Source organism: Narcine bancroftii, chromosome 6, assembly GCF_036971445.1.
Source record: "Narcine bancroftii isolate sNarBan1 chromosome 6, sNarBan1.hap1, whole genome shotgun sequence".
Taxonomy (NCBI): domain Eukaryota; kingdom Metazoa; phylum Chordata; class Chondrichthyes; order Torpediniformes; family Narcinidae; genus Narcine; species Narcine bancroftii.
The window spans coordinates 123,402,110-123,424,380 of NC_091474.1; the positions used below are offsets into that span (position 1 = coordinate 123,402,110).

Sequence of the window (22,271 nt, forward strand, 5' to 3'; positions counted from 1 at the left end):
GTTATTGAGGAATCTGATGGTAGAGGTGTAGCAAGTGTTCCTGAACCTGGTGGTTCGAGTCTTGTGGCACTGATACCTCTTTCCTGATAGCAGCCATGAGAATAGGATGTGTGCTGGGTGGTGAGGGTCTTTGATGATGGCTGCTGCTCTCAACAGCAGCATTCCCTGTAGATGTACTCAATAGTGGGTAGGGTTTTGCCTGTGATGTCCTGGGCTGTGTCCACTACTTTTGGAGGGCTTTATGCCCATGGGTATTGATGTCTAAATACAAGACCATGATGCAGCCAGTCAGCACATATTGCACCACACCTCTGTAGAAATTTGCCAGGGTTTCTAATGTCGTGCCAAACTCCTGAAGAAGTAGAGGCACTGACGTGCTTTCTTGTCAATGCCAATGGTGTGTTGGGTCCAGGAAAGATCCTCTGAGATAGTGACTCCCAAGAACTTAAATGTGCTCCCCCTCTCCACCTCTGATCCCCCAATGATCATTGGATTGTGTACCTCTGGCTTTACTTTCCTGAAGTCAACAATCAACTCCTTAGTTTTGGTGACATTGAATACAAGGTAGTTGTTTTGGCATCATTCAGTTTTCAATCTCCATCCTGTGTGCTGACTCATCCCCTTCCTTTATACAACCCATGACCATGGTATCGCTGGCAATTTGTCGATGGTGTTTTTATTGTACCAAGTGAGTAGAGCAGGGGGCTAAAAACAGCCCTGTTGTGCTCCAAACACAGATTGTTCGTTCTTACCAATCTTCATTGTTTATGGTCTGGAAGTGAGGAAATCTATGATCTAATTACACAGTGGGGTGTTAACTCGCAGGTCTTGGAGTTTGCTGATCAATTTTGAGGGGATGATGGTGTTAAATGTCAAACTGTAGTCAGTAAAGAGCATCTTGATGTATGCATGTGAGATCCTCTGTTCCCACTTCCCAACAACATTGCAGGTAGGTTGGTTAATTGGCTGGGGGTGGTGGAGGTTATCACTGAGAATTGTTCCAAGTGCATTGGCGAGTGGGAGAATACGAGGGTGGAAATTGATAGAAATATGAGGAGATACAATATAATTAGTGTAAGTAGGTGATTAATGGTTGATGGGGACTTGGCGCATGAGTATCCATCAACAGTTTTTACTTAGTTAAATAGCAATTGCATGAATAACAAGATTTGGATACAACTTTGAAAAGTTGGGAGGGCAATTTACTTGGTGAAAAACTTAAAACTGATTTATTTTGAAAGGTATGGTGGCAGGCAGATCTCTTTGACACTTATCAGTGATGGAGTCAGTACAGTAAAAGTGAAATATAATGACTTCAGATGTTTTATCATATTGCACCCTTACCAATTGTAAAGGAGAGGGGAAAAAGGTTAAATGGCTGATGAAGTTTCGGTAAGTCACAGATAACAACTTCAGGAGTACTAGACAGGATTGGTGTGATGGCATCAAACATTGACAATTTTTCCATTATCATGATCTCACACTTGTTTATATTATGTAAAAATTTGGAAGGGAGGATGAACGTAAATTGTATCCACCTTACGCTCGTTTTGCTAAGCAGTTATTACAAATAATGCATCATTGAAGCATGTTGGGGATGGGGTCGGGTACAGCAGCTGTCCTCTCCTACTCCAAGATGTTATTGTGTGTTGAAATGAATTGAGGAGAAAGCATTCAATGATGGGTAGTCGTGGGTGGCCTTTTATTCAATGCTGGGTAGTCGTGGGTGGCCTTTTATCCTTCAGGGTAGTTTAAACATCTGTAAATTTCAGTCCATGGCATTTAAATACATTTTATGCACTTGCCATTGAATACATCTCTGAGACGAGTAACGTCATGGGAAGACTTGAATAATTTGAGGAATTTGCTAAAAACAGAATGAAAGGTGCAAATGCATCACAAGGAATTCTGCCAGTTAGTGTAGTTCAGGACCTCTGAAACAGGGTTTTATTATTAATTAACGTCAGCCAAGAAGACCAAAAACATGAGACAATGAATGCACAAAAGTAAATCTGGACAAACCATTACCTGCCTGCAACACTGAGACTAAATAAGTAGTAATCTAATCATAGTTTCCTCTGTACACTTTGTAATGCTGACAATTGTGGTCAAATGTACAAAGAACATTACAAATCTTTTGCTGTTGTGAAAGTGAAACCAGTTTGTCTTTATTGGTCATGCTCAATGTTAAGGAACTGCAGACACCCAGCTGTTTTAATCAAATCCAAAATACAAGCTATTATAGCTGCATAGTCAAAAAAGCAGTTGTAGAAATAATGTTGCTGATCACATAGCATGCAACAGCTAAACCAAATGCAACTATTAAAAGGGAAGTCAGCCTTCACTCTTGAACATCACCAAAATGAGGTGTAATGTGTTTATTCATAGCTTGCCCACTACATGGCAAAAATAGAAAAATTAATGACTTTTGTTCAGCTGTTTTTTGATTGGGATATAACCAGGTTGGGGATGCGCAGCTGAGTTAAGTGTTAATCTGCTTGTTATTATCAACTATTGTTTGATTACTATTTTGGATTGGGAAGAGACCTCGGGTTTAATTGCAGTGGACCACTAACCTGCTCTGGATAGTTTTGGTGGGAGGAGGAGTTAAAAAGAAGTGAAAGGCTGTGAGGTTTTTAAGAATAATTTTTTGCATTAAAGTTTTAAAGTAAAAACAATTCAGTTGTAATATTGAGCGTATGAAGGAATAGGTTCTTGAGACTTCTTTGCCCCATATCTTCTTAGACTGTATGGTCCCAGAGACGACACCTCGACTAGGTGCTGCCGATGTCTGTTCCTGAAGTTTAAAATACTAGATCCATTCAACTTGAGGTTCTTTTGATGAATAGGTTAGTGGAGGAAGGGGAGAATCAGTGGGAGACTGTAAAATAGTGAGATCGTCTGACCAGGTGTATAGATAAAGGGGTTTTCCTTTATAACAAGTCGAATGGTATTTCAGCATTATCTATTTATCACAAGGGCACCCAAACAGTTTTGCTTGAAGGGCTTTTTACAGGTCCCAAAGTGTGTGATGCTTTTGACCCCACCTCTGATTCCTGCAGATCTCTTCAGCTTCCCACTCCCTGCCTATTATTCTCTAGTTGTCTGCCTAATCCCCAAGATAATCACCATTATCTTGCTGTTTCCACTCCTTTTACTGAATTGAGATCTCCCAGCTCACTGTCCACAGTAGCTCTGCAGAAGAATGTTAGAGGAAGAACCTTATCTACGATTCATATACCTTGAGGATTAAGCCTCCTTTTCAACAGGCTGGCTACAAATTGCCATAATAAGGGCATCTTTAGTTCAGTAAAATAACTGCAAAAGCTTGTTCCTCCTAACCTGAGGGTGATGGTTTATCATTTAGCTACCCCTGCCATTAATGAGAACTTGTTTCTTGAATAGTTTCAGTGAGTGACTCCTGGAAATAGAGCTCTTAATGAAATGATGGTGAGAAAGTGAAGAGTAAAAAAGCAAATAAGCAAATAAGCCTCAAGTAAATGTGTGCATTGGAGAGAAAATCGTGTATTTCAGACTTCCTGTGATTTCTAACAGCAGTCTGCAGATGCGACCTTTATGTCATCTTTGGAGTTGAGGTGTGGGAGAGAGTTTCATCCAATTTCTTACTAAAGATTATAGAAAAGTAGAAAACCAGTAGAAACTCGACTACCTATATGTGACCACATAGAAGAATAGAGCAGGGAAATTGGATCAGAATAGAATGGGATTTTGGCAGTGAAGGTATTTTTTATTTCTGAAACTCATTTCACAGGTGCACTAAATGTCACAGTGTATAAATGAAGTCAGAGTTATAAAACTCTCAGTACAAACCAATAAATTGTTTGGAACATGGAATGGGGATGTGTGAAATCTGGAGAGTCAGGATGTCATGCACTATTTAATTTGATTACTGTGTTGTCATTGTTTAATAAGAAATGCCAAGCCTCAGCAATATCTTACTATCTCAGATTAAATCATATTTGTTCATTTCAGTCCAAGGAAGAACAAGTGTTACAAAGCAATAAGTCTCCCGGACCGAATAAGGTGCCGTGGCTTTGGAGATTGTGGCGGCATTAGAATTGATTTTCCAGAAATCAATAGACTCTTGCATGGTTCTGGGGATTGGAAGATTGCAAATGTAGTTCCACTGTTTAAGAAAGGATGGAGGCAGAAAAAATGAAATTATAGGCCTATTAGTCTGATGTCAGTAGTTGGAAAGATTGTAGTCGATCCTCAAGGACGGGGTTATGAAATACTTCGAGATGATGACATGATATTCATTTCATGAAGGGAAGATCCTATGACCAAACTGTTGGAATTTTTTGAGAAAATCTCAAGTAGGATGGACAAATGGGAGGCTGTGGATGTAGTGTATTTGTATTTTCAAAAGGCCTTAGATAAGGTGCCGCATAAGAGGCTGCTTAATAAGATGAGAGCACGTGGAATTACAGGAAAGATATTAGACTGAGTGGAGTATTGGCTGACAGGCAGAAGGCAAAGGGTGGGAATAAAGGGATCTTGTTCTGGTTGGTTGCTGGTTACTAGTGGTGTTCCGCAAGGGTCGGTGTTGGGGGTCACTTCTTTTTACAATTGATGATTTAGATTATGGATTGAATGGTTTTGTGGTGAAATTTACAATTGACACCAAGATAAGTGATGGAGTAGGAAGTGTTGAAGAAACAGAAAGGTTGCAAAGAGACCTGGACAGCTTAGGGCAAAGAAATGGCAGATGAGATACAATGTTGAGAAATTTACTGTTGTACATTTTGGAAGAGGAAATAAACAGGCAGATTATTATTTGGATAAAAAGAAAATTAAAAATTCAGAACTGCAAAGGGACTTGGGGGGTCATTGTGCAGGAAACCTGAAGGTTAACCACCAGGTTGGATCGGCAGGAAAGAAAACGAATGCTATGTTGGCATTGATTTCAAGAGGAATAGTGTATAAGAGTAAAGAGGGGATGATGAAGCTCTATAGGGCACTGGGGAGATCTCATTTGGAGAACTGTGTGCAGTTTTGGGCCCCTTATCTTGGAAAGGATGTAACGATGTTGGAGAGAGTACAAAGAAGATTTACCAGGATGATTCCTAGAATGCAAGGGCTTACATGAGGAATGTTTAGTGGCTCTTGGACTGCATTCATTGGAGTATGGAAGAATGAACGAGGATCTCATAGAAACATTTTAAATGCTGAAAGGATTGGACGGAGTAGATGTGAATAAAATGTTTCTCTTGGTGGGTGAATCCAGGATAAGAGGGCACAGTCTTAGAATTAGAAGATACCCATTTAAAACCAAGATGAGGAGAAATTTCTTTAGCTAGAGGGTCGTAGATCTGTGGAATTCATTGTCACATACAGCTGTGGCGGCCAGATCATTTGGGGGAGTTTAAGGAGGAGATTCATTAGTATCTAATTAGTCAAGGTATCAAAGGATATGAGGAGAAGGCTGGAACTTGGAACGAGATGTGAGAAAAGTTTAGTTAAGGGTGGATTGTGGAGCAGACTTGATGGGCTGAATGGCCTACTGTTCCTTTATCTTATGATTTTATGAACTCAACAAAAACTGCCAATATTGAAAATTTGAAGTAAAAACAGAAAATATTAGAAACACTCAAGTCAGATACAGTTTGTGGAAAGAGAAAATGTCAACATTGTCCAGACATATTAACTCTGTTTTTCTTTTATTGGATACTCCTTGCTCTGCTGATTATTTAGTATTTTCAGATTTTTTAATATATTTTACAGTCTTTTTTTCAATTATTTAAAGGAGTTGCCAAAGATTTCTCCAGATTTCATTTTGTTAATTAGACCAGGAATTTTACTTAGCTGTTCCCTTCTTCCAAGAGATAAAGATAAGGAATGGACAACTTGATATGAAATTAGCATTTTTCTATTTGATAGACTTTTTAATCATAGCAGGTACCATCAAGTTCAAAGAAATGGGAAGAGAAAATAATTTACATAGCAATTTGTTGCTAGTTAGAATGCAATGTGGGATAGGCTGATGGATTGAATAATAATTTTTAAATGGTAAAATCTTTGCAGATTGGGGGGAAAAGGATACCCCTTTCAAAGAGCTAGCACATCTTATTCTGTGCTGTATCATTTTGTGCTTCTGTGAAATTCAATTGAATGGGTGTATTTTTAGAGCAGCAGCTTTTTGGGTCCAAAAGATGGATTTTTGTGGAGTTTATTTATCACAGATCTAATTAGTGGTGAGCTAATTTCACTGAGATTGCCATCATTTCATTTCATTTCATGCAGCTTCCACCCACCAATCTGGTTCAATGTCCTGTTCACATTTTCTTTCAAGTTGTTACAGAATGGTGCTTATCCACCAAATCTTAATGTTTCCTTTCGAAACAAATGAGTAATCATCGTGACAATATTTTTACTGTCGAATTAAGTATGCCAGTATCAAATCCAGTAATGATGTGCCTAGAGTTAAGCCTGACTCCCCCAGACACTAACCTAAGCATTAGCTCTACCAAAACTCACAATCCTACATTTATGCAGCCAAGTTGCCTGGTAAACTGTCGTCAGAAGAACGTGTTGTCAGCCCAAGGTAATGCCGAAGAAATTTGCTGTATCTTTTCTGACTGGTCTGTCTGATCAGATTGCTCCAGTTCCTGGCTGATTTCCTGATGCCCATGAAACCACCATATCTTTTCTGGAAACTTTTCTTGCCTTCCATGTCTTTACTGATATCTTCATTCCTCTTCATGGACCTTAAATTTGACTTGGAAGACAATGACTGGGCTTGGAAATCATAGGACCTCTTGTGTGAAGTTATTTTTGTATCTTGTGGAAGGTTTTCCTCAAATGTGACCACAGCTTCATCATCACGGATGTCTTCTGTGTTACTGATGGGCAACATATCCTTCATATCTTGGAGAAATTCATGAGTATTTCCTGAGCCAACTGTCCCTAAGGTTTTAGCAATGCCCAAAGGTAGGCTCCTGACCTGAGCTGTGCTCGGTTTCAAAGGTAACAATGGAGATACAGAGATTATTTTTCTGCAGGTTTTCCAAATGACTGAAGGTGGAACTTGCCCTTCACATTCTAGATTGCAGACCTAAAACCAGAAGACAGGTTACACAATAATGCAGAGCATATTTCATGCTTACTTTTCTTTAAATTATTTACTTCATAAATCTATGAAACTGGAGATAATTCAGCTCCTTGAGACTTTTACTCAATTCACTTGGATAATGGGCAGTCTGAATCTTGATCACATTGTCCTGATTTTGTTCCATATTTCTTGGTACCCTTACTAAATTCAATCTTTTTTTACATTAAATATTTACATCAGACATCTCACTATAAATGTGAAGACATTGAGAGCTCATTTTTACTGTGAAAATTACAATATTCAGAATATACAGTATTGTTGTACTTGTTGAGAAAACCCGAGTGTCTTTATCAATCATGCAGACCATTTCACCCGCCAGGTCTATTCTCTCATGGCTGATCCACACCTCAACTTTATCAACCTCCCTGTTCTCAATATTGATACCCATACCTAACAAAGGCCTAGTCTTGAAAGCTCCAATTGAACTCCAGCAGCTAACCTTCTAGAAGGGCAGCACGGTGAGTGTAACAGTTATTGCAATGCTGTTACAGTGCCAGCGATCAGGACCTGGGTTCAAATCTTGTGCTGTCTGTAAGGAATTTGTACTGTTTTCCCATGTATGTGTGGGTTTTCCCCAGAGGCTCCGGTTTCCTCCCACCGTTTGAAATGTACTGGGGATTGTAGATTGAATATAATTGGGAGGCACGGGCTTGTGGAAGGGCCTGTTACCTTGCAGTATGTCTAAGTTTAACATTTAAATTTAAAATTTATAAAGGTGCACCACAGAATTGATAGAAAGCTGTTTTCGCATGTGCAAGAGTTTCAAATCAGGAGACACTGTATAACAGTAGTAGTTAGTTATGTAAAATTGAAGTGTGTAAGAGGCATGTGGGCTGGAGAATCTCTTGAATTCTCTTTCCCAGAGGGTAATGGAAGCTGGATCATTGGGGGTGTTTAAATATGACTAGGTAATTCTTTGAAAGATCAGGAAACTGAAGGCTAAGGGGAACTGGTACAGAAAAAGAGATGAGCAATTGATCCAAAAAAACAATTTCCTGAAGGAACTCACCAGGTTAAACAGCGTCAGTTAAAGAAGGAGAAATGTCGACCTTTCTGATCGGAACACTTCATCAAGACATGAGAAATTGAGGATTTGGGATTGTGGATAGGTCAAACTGGAGATTGTTTAGTTTAGCCCTGTGAATTTTACTTCCTTTTTAAAAATTACAAGGCGGTGAGCCTTTGACTAATTACGAGTTAGGCAGTTAGTACCTAATCAGTCAACAGTCCATCCAGTTGTAAGTGAAAGAAAGCCAAAAAAGCAAAAATAAAACTGCCGATGCTGGAAATCTGAAATTTAAAAAAAAATACTAGAAATACTTAGCATCTGGGCAGAGAGAAACAGAGATAATGTTTCAGGTTAATAGCCTCTCATTGGTTGTTAGTGCACGTCTGACAAGAAGGTAATATCCTGAGATCTGGAAACTGATTCTCACTTGTAACTTGAGGGTTATTCAGACTGTGTGTTCGAGACCAAGTGCATGTGCAATCATAGTTGGAATATTAACTATGTGCATTGTAAAACAGATGTAAAAAGAGTAGACAAATATGGAATGGAAAAGGAGATGCTTGTTTAATCATTTCCAGTAATTAACTTTAAAGATGTCTGAGAATTAATCAGATGAAAGTTAAACTAGATAAAATACATAAATAATATTTGTTAGAGACATCAGTTCAAATGGTGCACTACACCTGTAACACATGGGAGTTTGTGAAGAAATTAACACTTGGGGAAAATGTCAAGCAAAGGATTTGGCTCAGAGCTGAAGGCCAAAAGTCTGCAGAATCTGAAATTTTAAAAGCAATACCAAAAATCCAGATGATGCTCATCACGTATGGACAGAGAAACAGAGATGTTTCATGTCAAAATCCTTTCAACAGAAAAGGAAAAATGAGAAAATAAATGTTTTAAATTGCAGAGGAGAACATGGAGAGAACAAAGGGGGATGTCTCTGTTAGAGTAGGGATCAAGGTTGTGCAGGTGACACAATTGATTTTCATGCCACTAAAGGGAAAGAACAGATGCGCCTGGAGGAGTATAAATAGAAGATGAACATGGGGAAGACACGGTTGACGTAGCAGTTAGCGCAACACTGTTACAGCACCAGCAATCAGGACCGGTGTTCAAATCCCATGCTGTCTGTAAGGAATTTGTACGTTCTCCCCACGTCTGTGTGGGTTTTCCACTGGGGCTCCGGTTTCCACCCACCATTTGAAACGTACTGGGGATGTAGATTAATTGGGTGTAATTGGGCGGCACGGGCTCATGGACTGAAATGGCCTGTTACTGTGCTGTATATCTAAATTTATGTTAAAAAATTTATGAACTAGAGAGAGAAAATGTTGGAAAAATGAGCAGCAGAAATTGGGAAACAGAAAGAGAATTCTGTAAATACTCTAGTCTGGGCCTGGGGATGCTTCACACCTTGCTTGACCAGATGTCTAGCCAGTCACCACCTTCATTCACTCTGCTGACCACATTCCTACATGTGGCAATTTCTCCTTTAGCTCCACTCACCTTCTTCAAATCAAAGGCATCACTATGGGAACTTTTGCAGCCCCAAGCTATGCCGGAGTTCTTGTGGAGTACATGTGTCAGTCCCTCTCAATCCCCTTTCCCTCATCTCTCTTCTTCACTGTGATCAACTGCATGGGTGCTGCTTCACTCGTGCAAAATTTGAAAACTTCATCACCTCTGCTTTCACTTTGCACCCCATTCACATGGCTCATAACTGACTCTTCCCTTCCCTTCCTTGACTAATTTCGATCAATTTCTGAGGTTTAGACTAGCAGAGGAGTAGCTGCGTCATATACCCTAGTCCGGTGGAGCGGTCCTCTCCTAGGGGGCCATCCTCTGCGACCGAGCGCTGAGCTTCGGTAGGGACGCACATAGAGCTGTGAGGGAAGGGTGACATCCGCCTAGCCAGCCAGGTCAGCCAAATCATCCCTAGTGATCAATGGGATGACAGATGTCACACCAAGATCACCCTCGCACCCTATTTTTGATCAATCTCAAGTCATGGGGGTGTGCCACAAAATGACATGGGGTTAGACTGGTAATCTCTGCTCTCTTCGAAAAAATTGAGAAAAAGTGACAAAAAAGACTATAAAAGTTACAGGAAGTACAATTTAAACATATACAGAAGAGATCCACATGCCACCAAAGAAAGATAAAGGCCTTACTGCAATACAAGAAACGGAACAAGAACTAGAACAAGAAAAAGAAGAGAGGCCTACCTTCAGAAGGGATCCTGGAGCTGTCCACAAGGTAATATCCAAGGGAGAGAGGCCAGAAGCCGGGGAGACCTTGGAAACTGCTGCGCAAGGTCTCCTCCGACAATGGCCGCCGACAACGAGTAAAGAGGTGGCTCTGCGCTTGCGCGAGGAGTCGTGCATATGCAGAGCACACAAAAAAATGGAGGAAATTTTTTAAAAAGTACAGGACACTCACAGCTCCAGAGATCCAGAGGAAGACCTGGAAAAGCAAAGAAAAGACAAGAACGATCTACAATAAAGAAAAAGTAGAGAAAGGTGCAAAACTTTTTTTTATCGTCTGAGGAAATAAAGCAAGTTTTAGGCTCTTTTCATCAATCTATGGAAGTATTAACTGATGAAGTAAAGAAGAATGGTGAAAAGATTGAAAGATTAATGCAACAAGTTGACAAGATTTGAAATAGTGGATGGAAAAATTAAAGGAAATGAATTTGAGATTCAGAATATTAAGAATAAAATGAAGAAGGTACAAGCAGAAGCTGCTGCTAAGAATGATCAGTTAATGCAAAAAATAGACATTCTGGAAAACTTTAATAGACAGAATAACATCAAGATTGTTGGACTTAGAGAAGGTGATGAAGGTCAAGATATGAAAAAATTTCTGCAACGCTGGATACCAGAATCTTTGGGTCAACCTGAATTCCAAGGAGATTTGAAGATTGAACGAGCCCATCGGGCACTGAGACCTGAACCTCAGCCTGATGAATGGTCCATCCAATTCTTGTCAGATTCCTTCGATGAGAAGTAAGAGAGAAGATATTGGAGTTGGCAGCAAAGCAAGCGAAAGAAAGACAATCACTTTGATTTATAATGGAAATAAGATTTTCTTTTATCCAGATATAAGTTTTGATTTCTTAAAAAAGAGAAAAGGGTTTAATCCAGTTAAAGATGTGCTATGGAAAAAAGGCTCTGCCTTTGTTTTGAGATATCCTGCTGTGTTGAAAGTATTTGTCTTGGGTGGGAGGAATAGATTTTTTAGAGTCTAATAAAGCAAAGGTATATGCTGATTCATTGCGTGACAAAGAACCACAGGTGGTTGCCGATATTTGCACTAATATAACTGAAAGAATTTTAATGTAACTTAAATTACATTGTGCTTCAAGAGGGTTTAAAGGGGAAGGAAGGTTTAACCTATAGTGCATGTGATCCATTATATTTTGATAAGATCAATGGATTATTAAATGTGTTGAAAAAACTATAGAAAGGGATGGTATGGTATATGAAGCTGACATCTGTGGAATCATGGGCACAAATGTGATATTTTTCGTATCCCATATAGATCAGGGGATTAGAGAAGTTCCACCATCACACGCCTCTGGGGTTTTACTTCACTTTCTTTTTTCACTTCTTTTTCTTGTCTTTCTCTTTTTTGTTCTAAACCTGGATTGTCTATAAAAGTAGTATGTTATATAATCAGTATTAAGGTTCAGTGAGGTGTGGGAGGGGGACTCTGGATGGACGCATGGTCTAATATTGGTGTCTAGATGGGAAAATTAAGTTTTATTAGTATTAATATTAACAGAATTCAGAATCCAATAAAGCAAAAAATATTATTTAGTTATATGAAAAAAATTAAAGTGGATGTAAATTTTTACAAGAAACTCATTTAACTGAAGTAGAACATGCAAAGTTTAAGAGGGAATGGGTAGGAATGGTATTCATTTAATTTTAAAGGCAGAGGGGATGCAATACTAATAAATAAAAGTTTACCAATCAAAATATTGGATTTAACTATTGATAAATTGGGAAGATATGTGAAGATAAATTGTCAAATTTATTCAGAATGTATATGGACTGAATACAGATGATGGATACAGATTTATGCAATTAACTAATGCAAAATGGAATATAATGATGCGAGGAGATTTTAATTTTACTTTTGATTTGAAGGTTGATAGAACAGGTGGAATTATGGTTAAAAATAAGGTAGTTAAAACTGTGTTAAATTTTATGAGTGAAATGAAACTTATTGATAGTTGGAGGAAGATACATCCTGGTACCAGGGACTATTCATTTTATTCTTTTAGGCATAAGACATATTCATGTATAGATATGTTTGTAATCTCTTCTCAACTACAAGTAGGTATTCAAAAGATTGAATACCAAGAAAGAATATTATCTGATCATTCACCTTTAGTTATGTCAAATGCATAGGAAGAAGAGCAAAATATAGGTTATAAATGGAAGTTTAATTCTTTCTTCTTTGGCTTGGCTTCGCGGACGAAGATTTATGGAGGGGTAATGTCCACATCAGCTGCAGGCTCGTTTGTGGCTGACAAGTCTGATGCGGGACAGGCAGACACGGTTGCAGCGGTTGCAGGGGAAAATTGGTTGGTTGGGGTTGGGTGTTGGGTTTTTCCTCCTTTGTCTTTTGTCAGTGAGGTGAGCTCTGCGGTCTTCTTCAAAGGAGGTTGCTGCCCGCTGAACTGTGAGGCACCAAGATGCACGGTTTGAGGCGATATCAGCCCACTGGCGGTGTTCAATCTGGCAGGCACCAAGAGATTTCTTTAGGCAGTCCTTGTACCTCTTCTTTGGTGCACCTCTGTCACGGTGGCCAGTGGAGAGCTCGCCATATAACACAATCTTGGGAAGGCGATGGACCTCCATTCTGGAGACGTGACCTGCCCAGCGCAGTTGGATCTACAGCAGCGTGGATTCGATGCTGTCGGCCTCTGCCATCTCGAGTACTTCGATGTTAGGGATGAAGTCGCTCCAATGAATGTTGAGGATGGAGCGGAGACAATGCTGGTGGAAGCGTTCTAGGAGCTGTAGGTGATGCCGGTGGGGGACCCATGATTCGGAGCCGAACAGGAGTGTGGGTATGACACACTCCTAACGCTAATCTTTGTGAGGTTTTTCAATTGGTTGTTTTTCCAGACTCTTTTGTGTAGTCTTCCAAAGGCACTATTTGCCTTGGCGAGTCTGTTGTCTAACTTGTTGTCGATCCTTGCATCCGATGAAATGGTGCAGCCGAGATAGGTAAACTGGTTGACCGTTTTGAGTTTTGTGTGCCCGATGGAGATGTGGGGGGGCTGGTAGTCATGGTGGGGAGCTGGCTGATGGAGGACCTCAGTTTTCTTAAGGCTGACTTCCAGGCCAAACATTTTGGCAGTTTCCGCAAAGCAGGACGTCAAGCGCTGAAGAGCTGGCTCTGAATGGGCAACTAAAGCGGCATCGTCTGCAAAGAGTAGTTCACGGACAAGTTTCTCTTGTGTCTTGGTGTGAGCTTGCAGGCGCCTCAGATTGAAGAGACTGCCATCCGTGTGGTACCGGATGTAAACAGCGTCTTCATTGTTGAGGTCTTTCATGGCTTGTTTCAGCATCATGCTGAAGAAGATTGAAAAGAGGGTTGTTGCGAGAACGCAGCCTTGCTTCACGCCATTGTTAATGGAGAAGGGTTCAGAGTTTAATACAGCATTGCTAAAAAGGCAAGACTTTTGTGAACTTATAAAACAGCAGATAATTTTTTTTCTAGACACTAATGAATACTCGGTAACTTAATAAATTTGTGGTGTGGGACCCCATGAAGGGGGAAAATAATAAGTTACACTGTTAAGATAAAAGAAAGAATATATGTCTGAAGTTAACCGATCAGATAAAGAAATAACAGAATTGGAGAAAGAATTATATAATCAAGTGAATGATGAGAAACGAAGAATATTGGAATTGAAAAAATTGAAGCTTAATGAAATACAAACATATGCAGAGGGGAGAGATACAAGACGAACTCGACAAAAATATTATGAATTGGGGGATAGGGCCCATAAAGTTTTAGCATGGCAATTGAAGACAGAGCAAGTATCGAAAACATTATTAGACACAAAAGAGGAATCGGATCTTCTTATGCATAAAACACAGGAAATTAATGATATTTGTAGGAACTTTTACAAGAAATGATATCAATTGGAATCTTTGAAAGATGAAATAGATCAATATTTATCACAAATTATATTCCGGAACTAAACACTGAGGAGAAGATTGAATTATCAAATTCTTTTACAAATACAGAAATATATGACACATTGATGTCTTTGCCAAATAATAAGGCTCCAGGAGAGGAGAGTTTCTCTCCGGAGTTTTATAAAGATTTTAAAGAGTTATTGATTCCCTTATTTATGGGATTGCTAGATCAAATGAACGATTCCTGTGATTTACCGGAGTCATTTAAGACAGCATTAATAATGGTTATTCCAAAAAAAGGGAAGGATCCTTTGCTTTCAACAGCAAGAGGCAGCTAGATAGATAGGAATTAATATTGATAAGAATTTGAATAATTTATTTAAATTGAATTATATACCTTTATTGAAGAAAATTAAAGAAGATTTAAAAAGGTGGAAGGAGTTACCAATTTCTTTAATAGGGAGGATAAATTGTATGAAGATTAATATTTTTCCTAGAATGCAATACCTTTTTCAATCATTACCAATTTCTGTACTGGCAATGCTTTTTCAAGACCTTAATAAAAATGTAAGACTATTTACTTGGCGAGACAAAATGCCCAGGATGGCTTTGGAAAAATTAACATGGAAATATGATCGGGGGGAGACTGCGAATGCCAAATTTTAAAAATTTTTATAAAGCAGCTCAACTTAGATTTTTGTCCTAGTGTTATCAGGCTGGTGAAAAGACAGCGTGGGTACAGGTTGAAATGAGTGAAATAGGAGAAAATAATTCTGAACATATTTTATTTATATGGCATGAACAACTTTTGAAACGGAGAATAGATACACCAATTTTGAAACGTATATTAAAAGTTTGAAATGGAATCCATGTCGAAATAGGAATGAAGAATTATCAAATAGCTAAAATGTTACTAAAGCAAAACCCTCTTATTCATTTTACAGTTAATAATTCATTTTTGACATTTGGTATAATTGTGGAATAAAAAGTGTAAAGGATAGTTTTTTGGTTTTTTTAAAAATCTTTTAACCAATTGAAATATAAGTATAAAGTCTCAAATAATACAATTTTTTCTTATTATCAACTTAAATAATACTTAAAAAGAAAATTAGGATTGAATTTTAGATTACCAGATCAAAGTCAATTTGAATATTTAATAACTGATACATTTATTAAAAGATTTATTACTAATATGTATATAAAATTGCAAGAGACCGTGCAGAAAAAATATTTATTTAAATCTAAATTAAGAAGTATGGTCAAAATTATGTTATGTGAGTGTTAGATATCAAATGGTACAATTTAATTTTTTACATCAATTATATTATACTCCACATAAATTACATGGGCTTAATTGCAATTGCTCTGATCAATGTTTTAGATGTAATAAATAGGTAGGAACCTTTTTACATGCAGTATGGTAATGTGAAAAAGTAGAAAAACTTTGGGAGGATAGGAGTACTTTATTGGGACACATTATGAAGAAACAAGTTGCAAAAGATCCGAGAATATTTTTGCTAGGCAATATTTATAATATGAAGATAAGATATTTATCAAAGGAAGTTTTTAAATGCAGCAATAGCAGTAGCGAAGAAATGTATTAACATGGAAATTAGACAATTTTTAACTTTCCTTTTAAAAGCAGTTAATTATCACCTGTCATGTTTCTCCACATACATCCACTGTTACATTTCCCTTTTGATGTAGTTCTGGAAAATGGCTACATCTTCTGTTCCCTTGTGCAAACATCATACCTCTGTTTGACCAAATAAATACTTTCTACTTAATATTCCATCTGACGAGAGAGTTTCACGTTCTCACCATTCTACTGAGATAAAAAAAACCTCTTCTTTAATTCTTGTACCAAATGGGCACCATCCTATATTTATATTTATTTATTCAGGACTTAAACCATCTGAAAGCATTTTCTCCAAATCCACTCCCTCCAGAATGAATCCCAGATGAAGTAATACCAGGGAAAAGGATTCCTACACATCCTGACCAAAGCTGGAAAATAAATGAGTTAAATGGAGCCAGGGATTCTGAAACTTACCAATATACTGAATTGTTCATGTGGCCAAAGGTTGTTGCACGCAAGGCACTCAGCCTTACAGTCTCCCTGACAATAATAAATCAGGTTGAGAAGCATAACCAGAGACAGTAGATGGGTCTTCATATTGATTCACTTGGGATGGCCTGGAAGAAAAAACATTAAACATTTACTTCATATCTTAGCTACATTCAGCAACCTCTATCCTTCCTTCACAATGTCTGACTCCTCTTAACTAAAACACAATATATAAGGAAAAAGAAAATGAGATTTCCTTTGCTGAGGTGTCAATATGGTGGTTATATTTTTGGATTAATAATTTGAACATGAGCTCAAACTGCAGCAGAACAACTGGGAAATTAAATTAGCTGACTAACTACTGTGGAATAAAAAATTAGTTTGAGTGAAGGTGATTCTGAAACCATTGTCTTGATATTGGAAAGCACAATATGGATACTCAGTTCCTAATATTCACCTAAACATCAGAAGAAGCATGCTATTGACAGAGCTGAACAAGATCAAAGCTCAGTGAGTAACTGAGGTGGACAATTAAAGAGCAAAAAAGAGGAGGAGGCCTTGGAACAACCATCCTCAGTGACAGTAGAGCCCAACGTAAATATAATAGAGAGATTAAGGTGCTTGCAGCATTAAGACAGAGTGGCAAATGTTTGGCAGATCACACTGTTCAGTATGACCCATTGCCCACACCCACCATACTTTTCCTATAGCTGAACCTTTGCAGCTCTACATTGATACCTCTGTCAAAGGCCTTTGAACTACTTTTAAATGTGCATGATAAACTTTCAAAATCAGTTCAAGTAAATGTAAATAATTATAATGAAACATTTAAAAGTTATTAATTTACTTACATGACCAGCTATCAATTTAAAAAGTGAAAAAAGGAAAGAAAATAAATAAACCACTTACATGCCTTTCTAATTAAGGTCAATCACCACACTCAAGGTCACCTTTCCAGTGCCAGCAAGCCCAGGTGTAAAGTGGAGCTGTTTGTGATGTCCATCTGGCCGTTCAGCTCAATACCTTTGTATTTAACCACCAAATCGAGCACTGGAGCAGCTGGTTGGAAGCACTGGCATCAGACCTCCAGCTTGTCTCTAGCCTCTGCTTCAATGTGCAGAGCAGAATTTAGAGATGTGCTGACCAAGAAGAACATCACCATGGAACTGATGGGTGCAGGTGCTTCAGCTCAACACATGTCCACCTTCTGCCTTCTCCTGGGGTCTCTATCATCAGCGAGGTCATCATTAGCACTTTCAAGCCAAACTTTTAGGTAAGGTCTTTGGTAAGGTACCTCTTTATGGCTTAGTGTCAAACCATGCTTGACAAAACTCCTATGGAGGCATATTTTGCAATGTTAAAAGTGCTAAATTAAAACAGTTTGTTGTAGTTGTTGAATTAAATGCAAAGCTTTTCATGTCCAAACAAAACAATTAATAAAAAGTAAGGTTTTCTATAACTGAAATTGATCAATTGTGCCTAAAAAAAAACCAGAAAAGGCTGGAAAAAAATCAGCAGGTCAGGTCACATTGGTATTTCAGGTTGATTTATATAATATTCTCTCCTCAGGTGCAATTTGATCTGTTGAATATTTCCAGTATTTTTTAAATTATTTTTAGAGTTCAAGCTTGTGCTGTATTTTAACATTGAAATATACCACATTCTCTCTGGCACTGAACTTCAGATATGGAAGACTGGATACAATATTGAGCTTTCTAAAACTGAAGCATGGAAGTACACCAAATAGTAAACAACTATATGTGTTTCTGGCAGACATGAACACACAACTCTTCCATCTTTCTATGATATACAAAATAATAAAAAATTACCAAGCTTTATAAAAGTGAAACACAAATTTGAAACAACTGAAACACTAATTGATATCTAAAAGAAGAGCAAATTAAATGTCCTGCTTTCTATAGCTAAAATACATTTCAGTCATATACTAATTCCTATAGTATAAACACAGATAAGCCACTGAGCTCCAGTTCACTGACACATGGATATAAATATATGAGAATTCATACAAAGATATGCAACTAAAACAACTCATTCTATAACTGAAGCAGATTTCAGATTTATTGTCACATACATGACATCATGCACAGCTCTGAGATTCTTTTTCCGATGGGCCAGACAGAATTACCACTTATTGGCAGTCAGTGCAAAAGAAAAACTGTATTGAATCTACACATGTAACCAAATAAAGAAATGTAGCAAACTGCAATACAGAGAGAAAAAAATGTACATGCATGTACACACATAAGTAAAAAGAAAGGATCTAAGAAATACAAACTAAACAAAATATAGAGTTTTCTGAAACCAACAAGTGCAGAACAAATAAAATACTGATTTTTTTTTTGAGCTGAAGCACATATAATGAATAAAACATAGTACTTCCAAATCAAAGTTACAGATATATGATAAATGAGTGTTTGATGGGTGAAGGAGCAAATGAACAAATAAACGATTCTGCTTTCTACAAGTGAAAAGCATATATAGAGTAAATCAAAGTACATTTCTTTAGCTGATTCTCAGAGATCAAATATATAAGCACCAAGCATCCTGTAATTGAAATACAGTTTTTAAATAAATAAACCATTGACTTATTTTGAACTGAAGTACAGTGTTATGACATAGACCAGTAGCAATAGAAATTCACCAAGACAATGGTATCTTCAAAACAATAATTTTTATTAATAACTATATATAATATAAACTCTTTCTTAACTCTAAACTTAACTCTACTTAGCACAAAGGTATATCTGTGTGTATGTGTATGGGAAATCCCAAACCATTACAGTTCAGGCAGAATTCTGAAGAGATGATTTTAAAGTTCAGTCTTAGAAATCTTTTGTGTTAAAACTCAGAGTTTCTGAACTGCTGTTCAAAAGTTCTCAAACTCATGAATTCTTGTAGATTTGCTCTTAGAGAAATATTTCTTCATACTAATGAGTTTTTCACAATTTCCCCCTCTTGCATGGAAGTTTTGGAATTTATTTTACTCGATGAGTTCACAAACCAGGCAAGGGTTACATGAAGTGACCATTTTAAAATGGATACTGTTATGAGCCCAGAGGACCCCAAAACCCAGCAGCAATAGATATTCACCAAGACAAATGGTTACTTAAACAAAAGTTGCTTTTAACTATCTTTAAACATGAAAACAGAATCACACTTTAACTTATCACTATTGACTTAACTAACCTAACTTAACCCCCTTCTAATTCTAAGCACATATGTATGTAATATGTGTGTAACTTCAGAAAAGTTCTTTGATTCACAGTCCAATCTCACTGCTCATTCCTCCAAGTTCACTGGTTGCAGGCAATTCTTACACTGTGCACAGAATTTAACATTTGTATAGTTTTCCAGGCTTTGGTGCTTGAAAGGTAAATGGTTACCACTCAGGAAGGCTCTTGTCAGTTTTCAGAGAGAGATTTGTTATATGCTGGACACCCAGCCACTTCAGTGTCTTGCCAAAGAAACTTGTCCCCTCAGGGTTCTTCAAGTCACCACAGAGTTCCTTATTGTTTCTCTTATTTCAACATTAACATTAATTCTCTTATTGAAACATTAGACAGCCATTCCTCTCCTCTTGCATGAACCACAAGGGCTTTGATCAAGCTGAACTATGAACTCACAACCCATCTTCCAAATGGGGCTTTCCACAAGCTTGCCAGCTTGTCCTGTTCCAGTCCCAGCTGCTGTTGCTGACTGTAACACTGTAGAAGTGATCTCTGTATGTGTGTGTCTCTCTCTCTCTCTCTCTCTCAGAGAAAAAGCCTGTTTGACTCTCTCTACTTGCAAAACCACATGACCCTCTTAGAATAGCAAGTTCCCTTCCAGGCAATATGTCACTCCGATAAGCTCTTTCATCTGTTGCCTTTTTGTCAACAACAATCCATTAGTGAAGTCTCTTGGACACTCTCCAAAGCTCTTGCAAATGCTGTGGGGCTGATTTGTCTAGCATGAGCAGTATTTTAAATAAGATCTATTTTAAAGTATTTGTATGTGACCTACACTACCAAACCCTGTCCCAATTTATCTCCCAAAAACATATTCTGTCACAATATGATAGAATTGTCTTCTTTTGACAAAGAGGCAGCAAAGTAGCTCTTTCTTTTGAAACCACTGATTCTATGTACCTCTCATGACATTGAGAACACAACACAATAGCATCTCTCTCACTGAAGGCTACTGCATTTCTGACTTCAGATGAAACTGGTGCAATATTAAAGGTGATTTCCTGCCATCGTAATCAAATGATATGACATCACTGTTGGCTTCTGTGTAAAGTTTCATTTTCTCCATACCACTTCAAAAGTATAAGTCATGGCAGATGTCTATGTTCTGTCTACACAGGTCATTGAAACAAAAGCCTGCTTCTTTGAACAGATGCTTCTCTCAGCAAATACTATTGTCTTTAATTTCAATGGAGAATCACTTCTGACTTTTATGGTTGTTTGTACAGTTTCAACTGAACAATGAATTAGCAGACAATTTTTCTCTCAAAATTGTTTCTGTGTGTGTATAATTGTCTTTCCCTGTCCACCCAGATAGTCATTTCTAAGAAATATATATAATTTTAACCTAATGAATAATAACATGATTCTGCAACACACAGTTAAAAGCAAATCAATCTTTCTATAAATGAAATTGATTTAGAACAAACAAGTCTTTTTTTATTTTCTGGAACTAAATTGGATATGGAATAATAAACAACTACTTTGTCTAATCAAGCTCAATCTTTTTTCTGGGTAGAGAAAAATCAATTTCATTTGCACGGCAAACAAAACACAGAAGTTTACAACTGAGACTGAAATAGAAAAAATAGCAGTTCTTTATTTATTCTTTTTTTAACAAACACTAATAGTTAATTAAGTGAAAATCAGATTTCCATTTTGGAAACAGGTAGTTGAACAAATAAAACACTGAAATTTGAAATAAAAGATCAGTTTTTAAAATTTGGTTTACAAATAAACAGAAAGGCTATTTATAATGCATATATGAATTAAACAAATAATGTTGTGAACTTTGTATGTGGAAGTTATAGAACAAAAATAAGCTGGCTGCAACTGAACAGTACAAAACAATTCAAGTGCCAGGATTCCTTCAAGTGAAAGTGAAGCATGTTGGAATAAAACTCAGAGCAAACAAAACCCAAAACATTGACTGCCCGTGGATGCTGTCTGACCTGCTGAATTGCTCCATTGTTTGTTCATTGTTTCAGTATCTGAAGTCTTGAATAAAACTCAGTGCCTTTGATAACATTTAGAAAGAAGCATGCACATAAAAATAATGGAATAATATTCCTTCTTTAAATGTGCATGATGAAGTCAAAAGACTGGAAATAGAGTAAGTATGACCATGATGCTATTTAAACAAAGATATTCAATGAATAAAATCTGCCTTCCTATATTTGACACAGATATGTAAACTGAAGATCTGCCTGAGGTTTCCAAAGCTGAAATATCAATGCAGGTTCAAGAAAACTGCCATCTTTCCATGACTTACGGAAGGTATGACACAAATAATAAAACAAGCTTTGTGAAGTGACAAGTAATAGAAAGGGAAGTAAAAACAAATTGCTGGAGAAATGTCTTTTTTTTATTTATTGAAAATTGACCAATCAATGACAGTGACTGGAGACATTCATGATTTACTCAAAAGGAAAGTGAAACAGATTTTCATGACTTTAGATCATAGGGGTGGCCAACCTTTTCATTTTTAATTTAGACAAATTTAATTTTGGCCCATGAGTACATACCGGGGGTATAGGTTAATTGGGCAGCATGGACTCATGGGCTGTTACAGTGCTGTGTATCTAAATTAAAACTTAAAAGATTAGCCACCCCTGCTTTTGGATATCTCAATGTGCTTAATACCAATTAAATA

General features: G+C 37.4%; 2 protein-coding genes across 8 annotated transcripts in view; one reads left to right on the forward strand and one right to left on the reverse strand.

The window, feature by feature from the left end:
- The window catches only part of fbxo16 (F-box protein 16), a 164,146-nt gene extending 142,314 nt beyond the window's left edge, over nucleotides 1-21,832 (forward strand). For all 7 annotated transcript variants that reach the window (XM_069885916.1, XM_069885920.1, XM_069885915.1 and 4 more), the window contains 2 exons: nucleotides 17,300-17,646; nucleotides 21,805-21,832. In XM_069885916.1, the coding sequence (XP_069742017.1) occupies nucleotides 17,300-17,646; nucleotides 21,805-21,817 (360 nt within the window). In that variant the 3' untranslated portion in view covers nucleotides 21,818-21,832. The remainder of the gene's footprint in view (nucleotides 1-17,299; nucleotides 17,647-21,804) is intronic.
- Nucleotides 6,509-16,481, reverse strand: pnocb (prepronociceptin b). Its single transcript, XM_069888237.1, has 2 exons — nucleotides 16,359-16,481; nucleotides 6,509-7,075 (listed from the first exon to the last, which is right to left on the reverse strand). Exons 1-2 carry the CDS (start codon nucleotides 16,479-16,481, stop codon nucleotides 6,509-6,511), a joined length of 690 nt encoding a protein of 229 aa, XP_069744338.1.
- Nucleotides 21,833-22,271: the final 439 nt, after the last annotated feature.

Bases quoted from the DNA above. Each gene is read 5' to 3' on its own strand.
- pnocb (XM_069888237.1), bottom strand. From the start codon at position 16,481: ATGAAGACCCATCTACTGTCTCTGGTTATGCTTCTCAACCTGATTTAT. The intron at 7,076-16,358 runs GTAAGTTTCAGA...TTCTGGTTTTAG, and splicing joins ATGAACAATTCAGTATATTG to GTCTGCAATCTAGAATGTGA.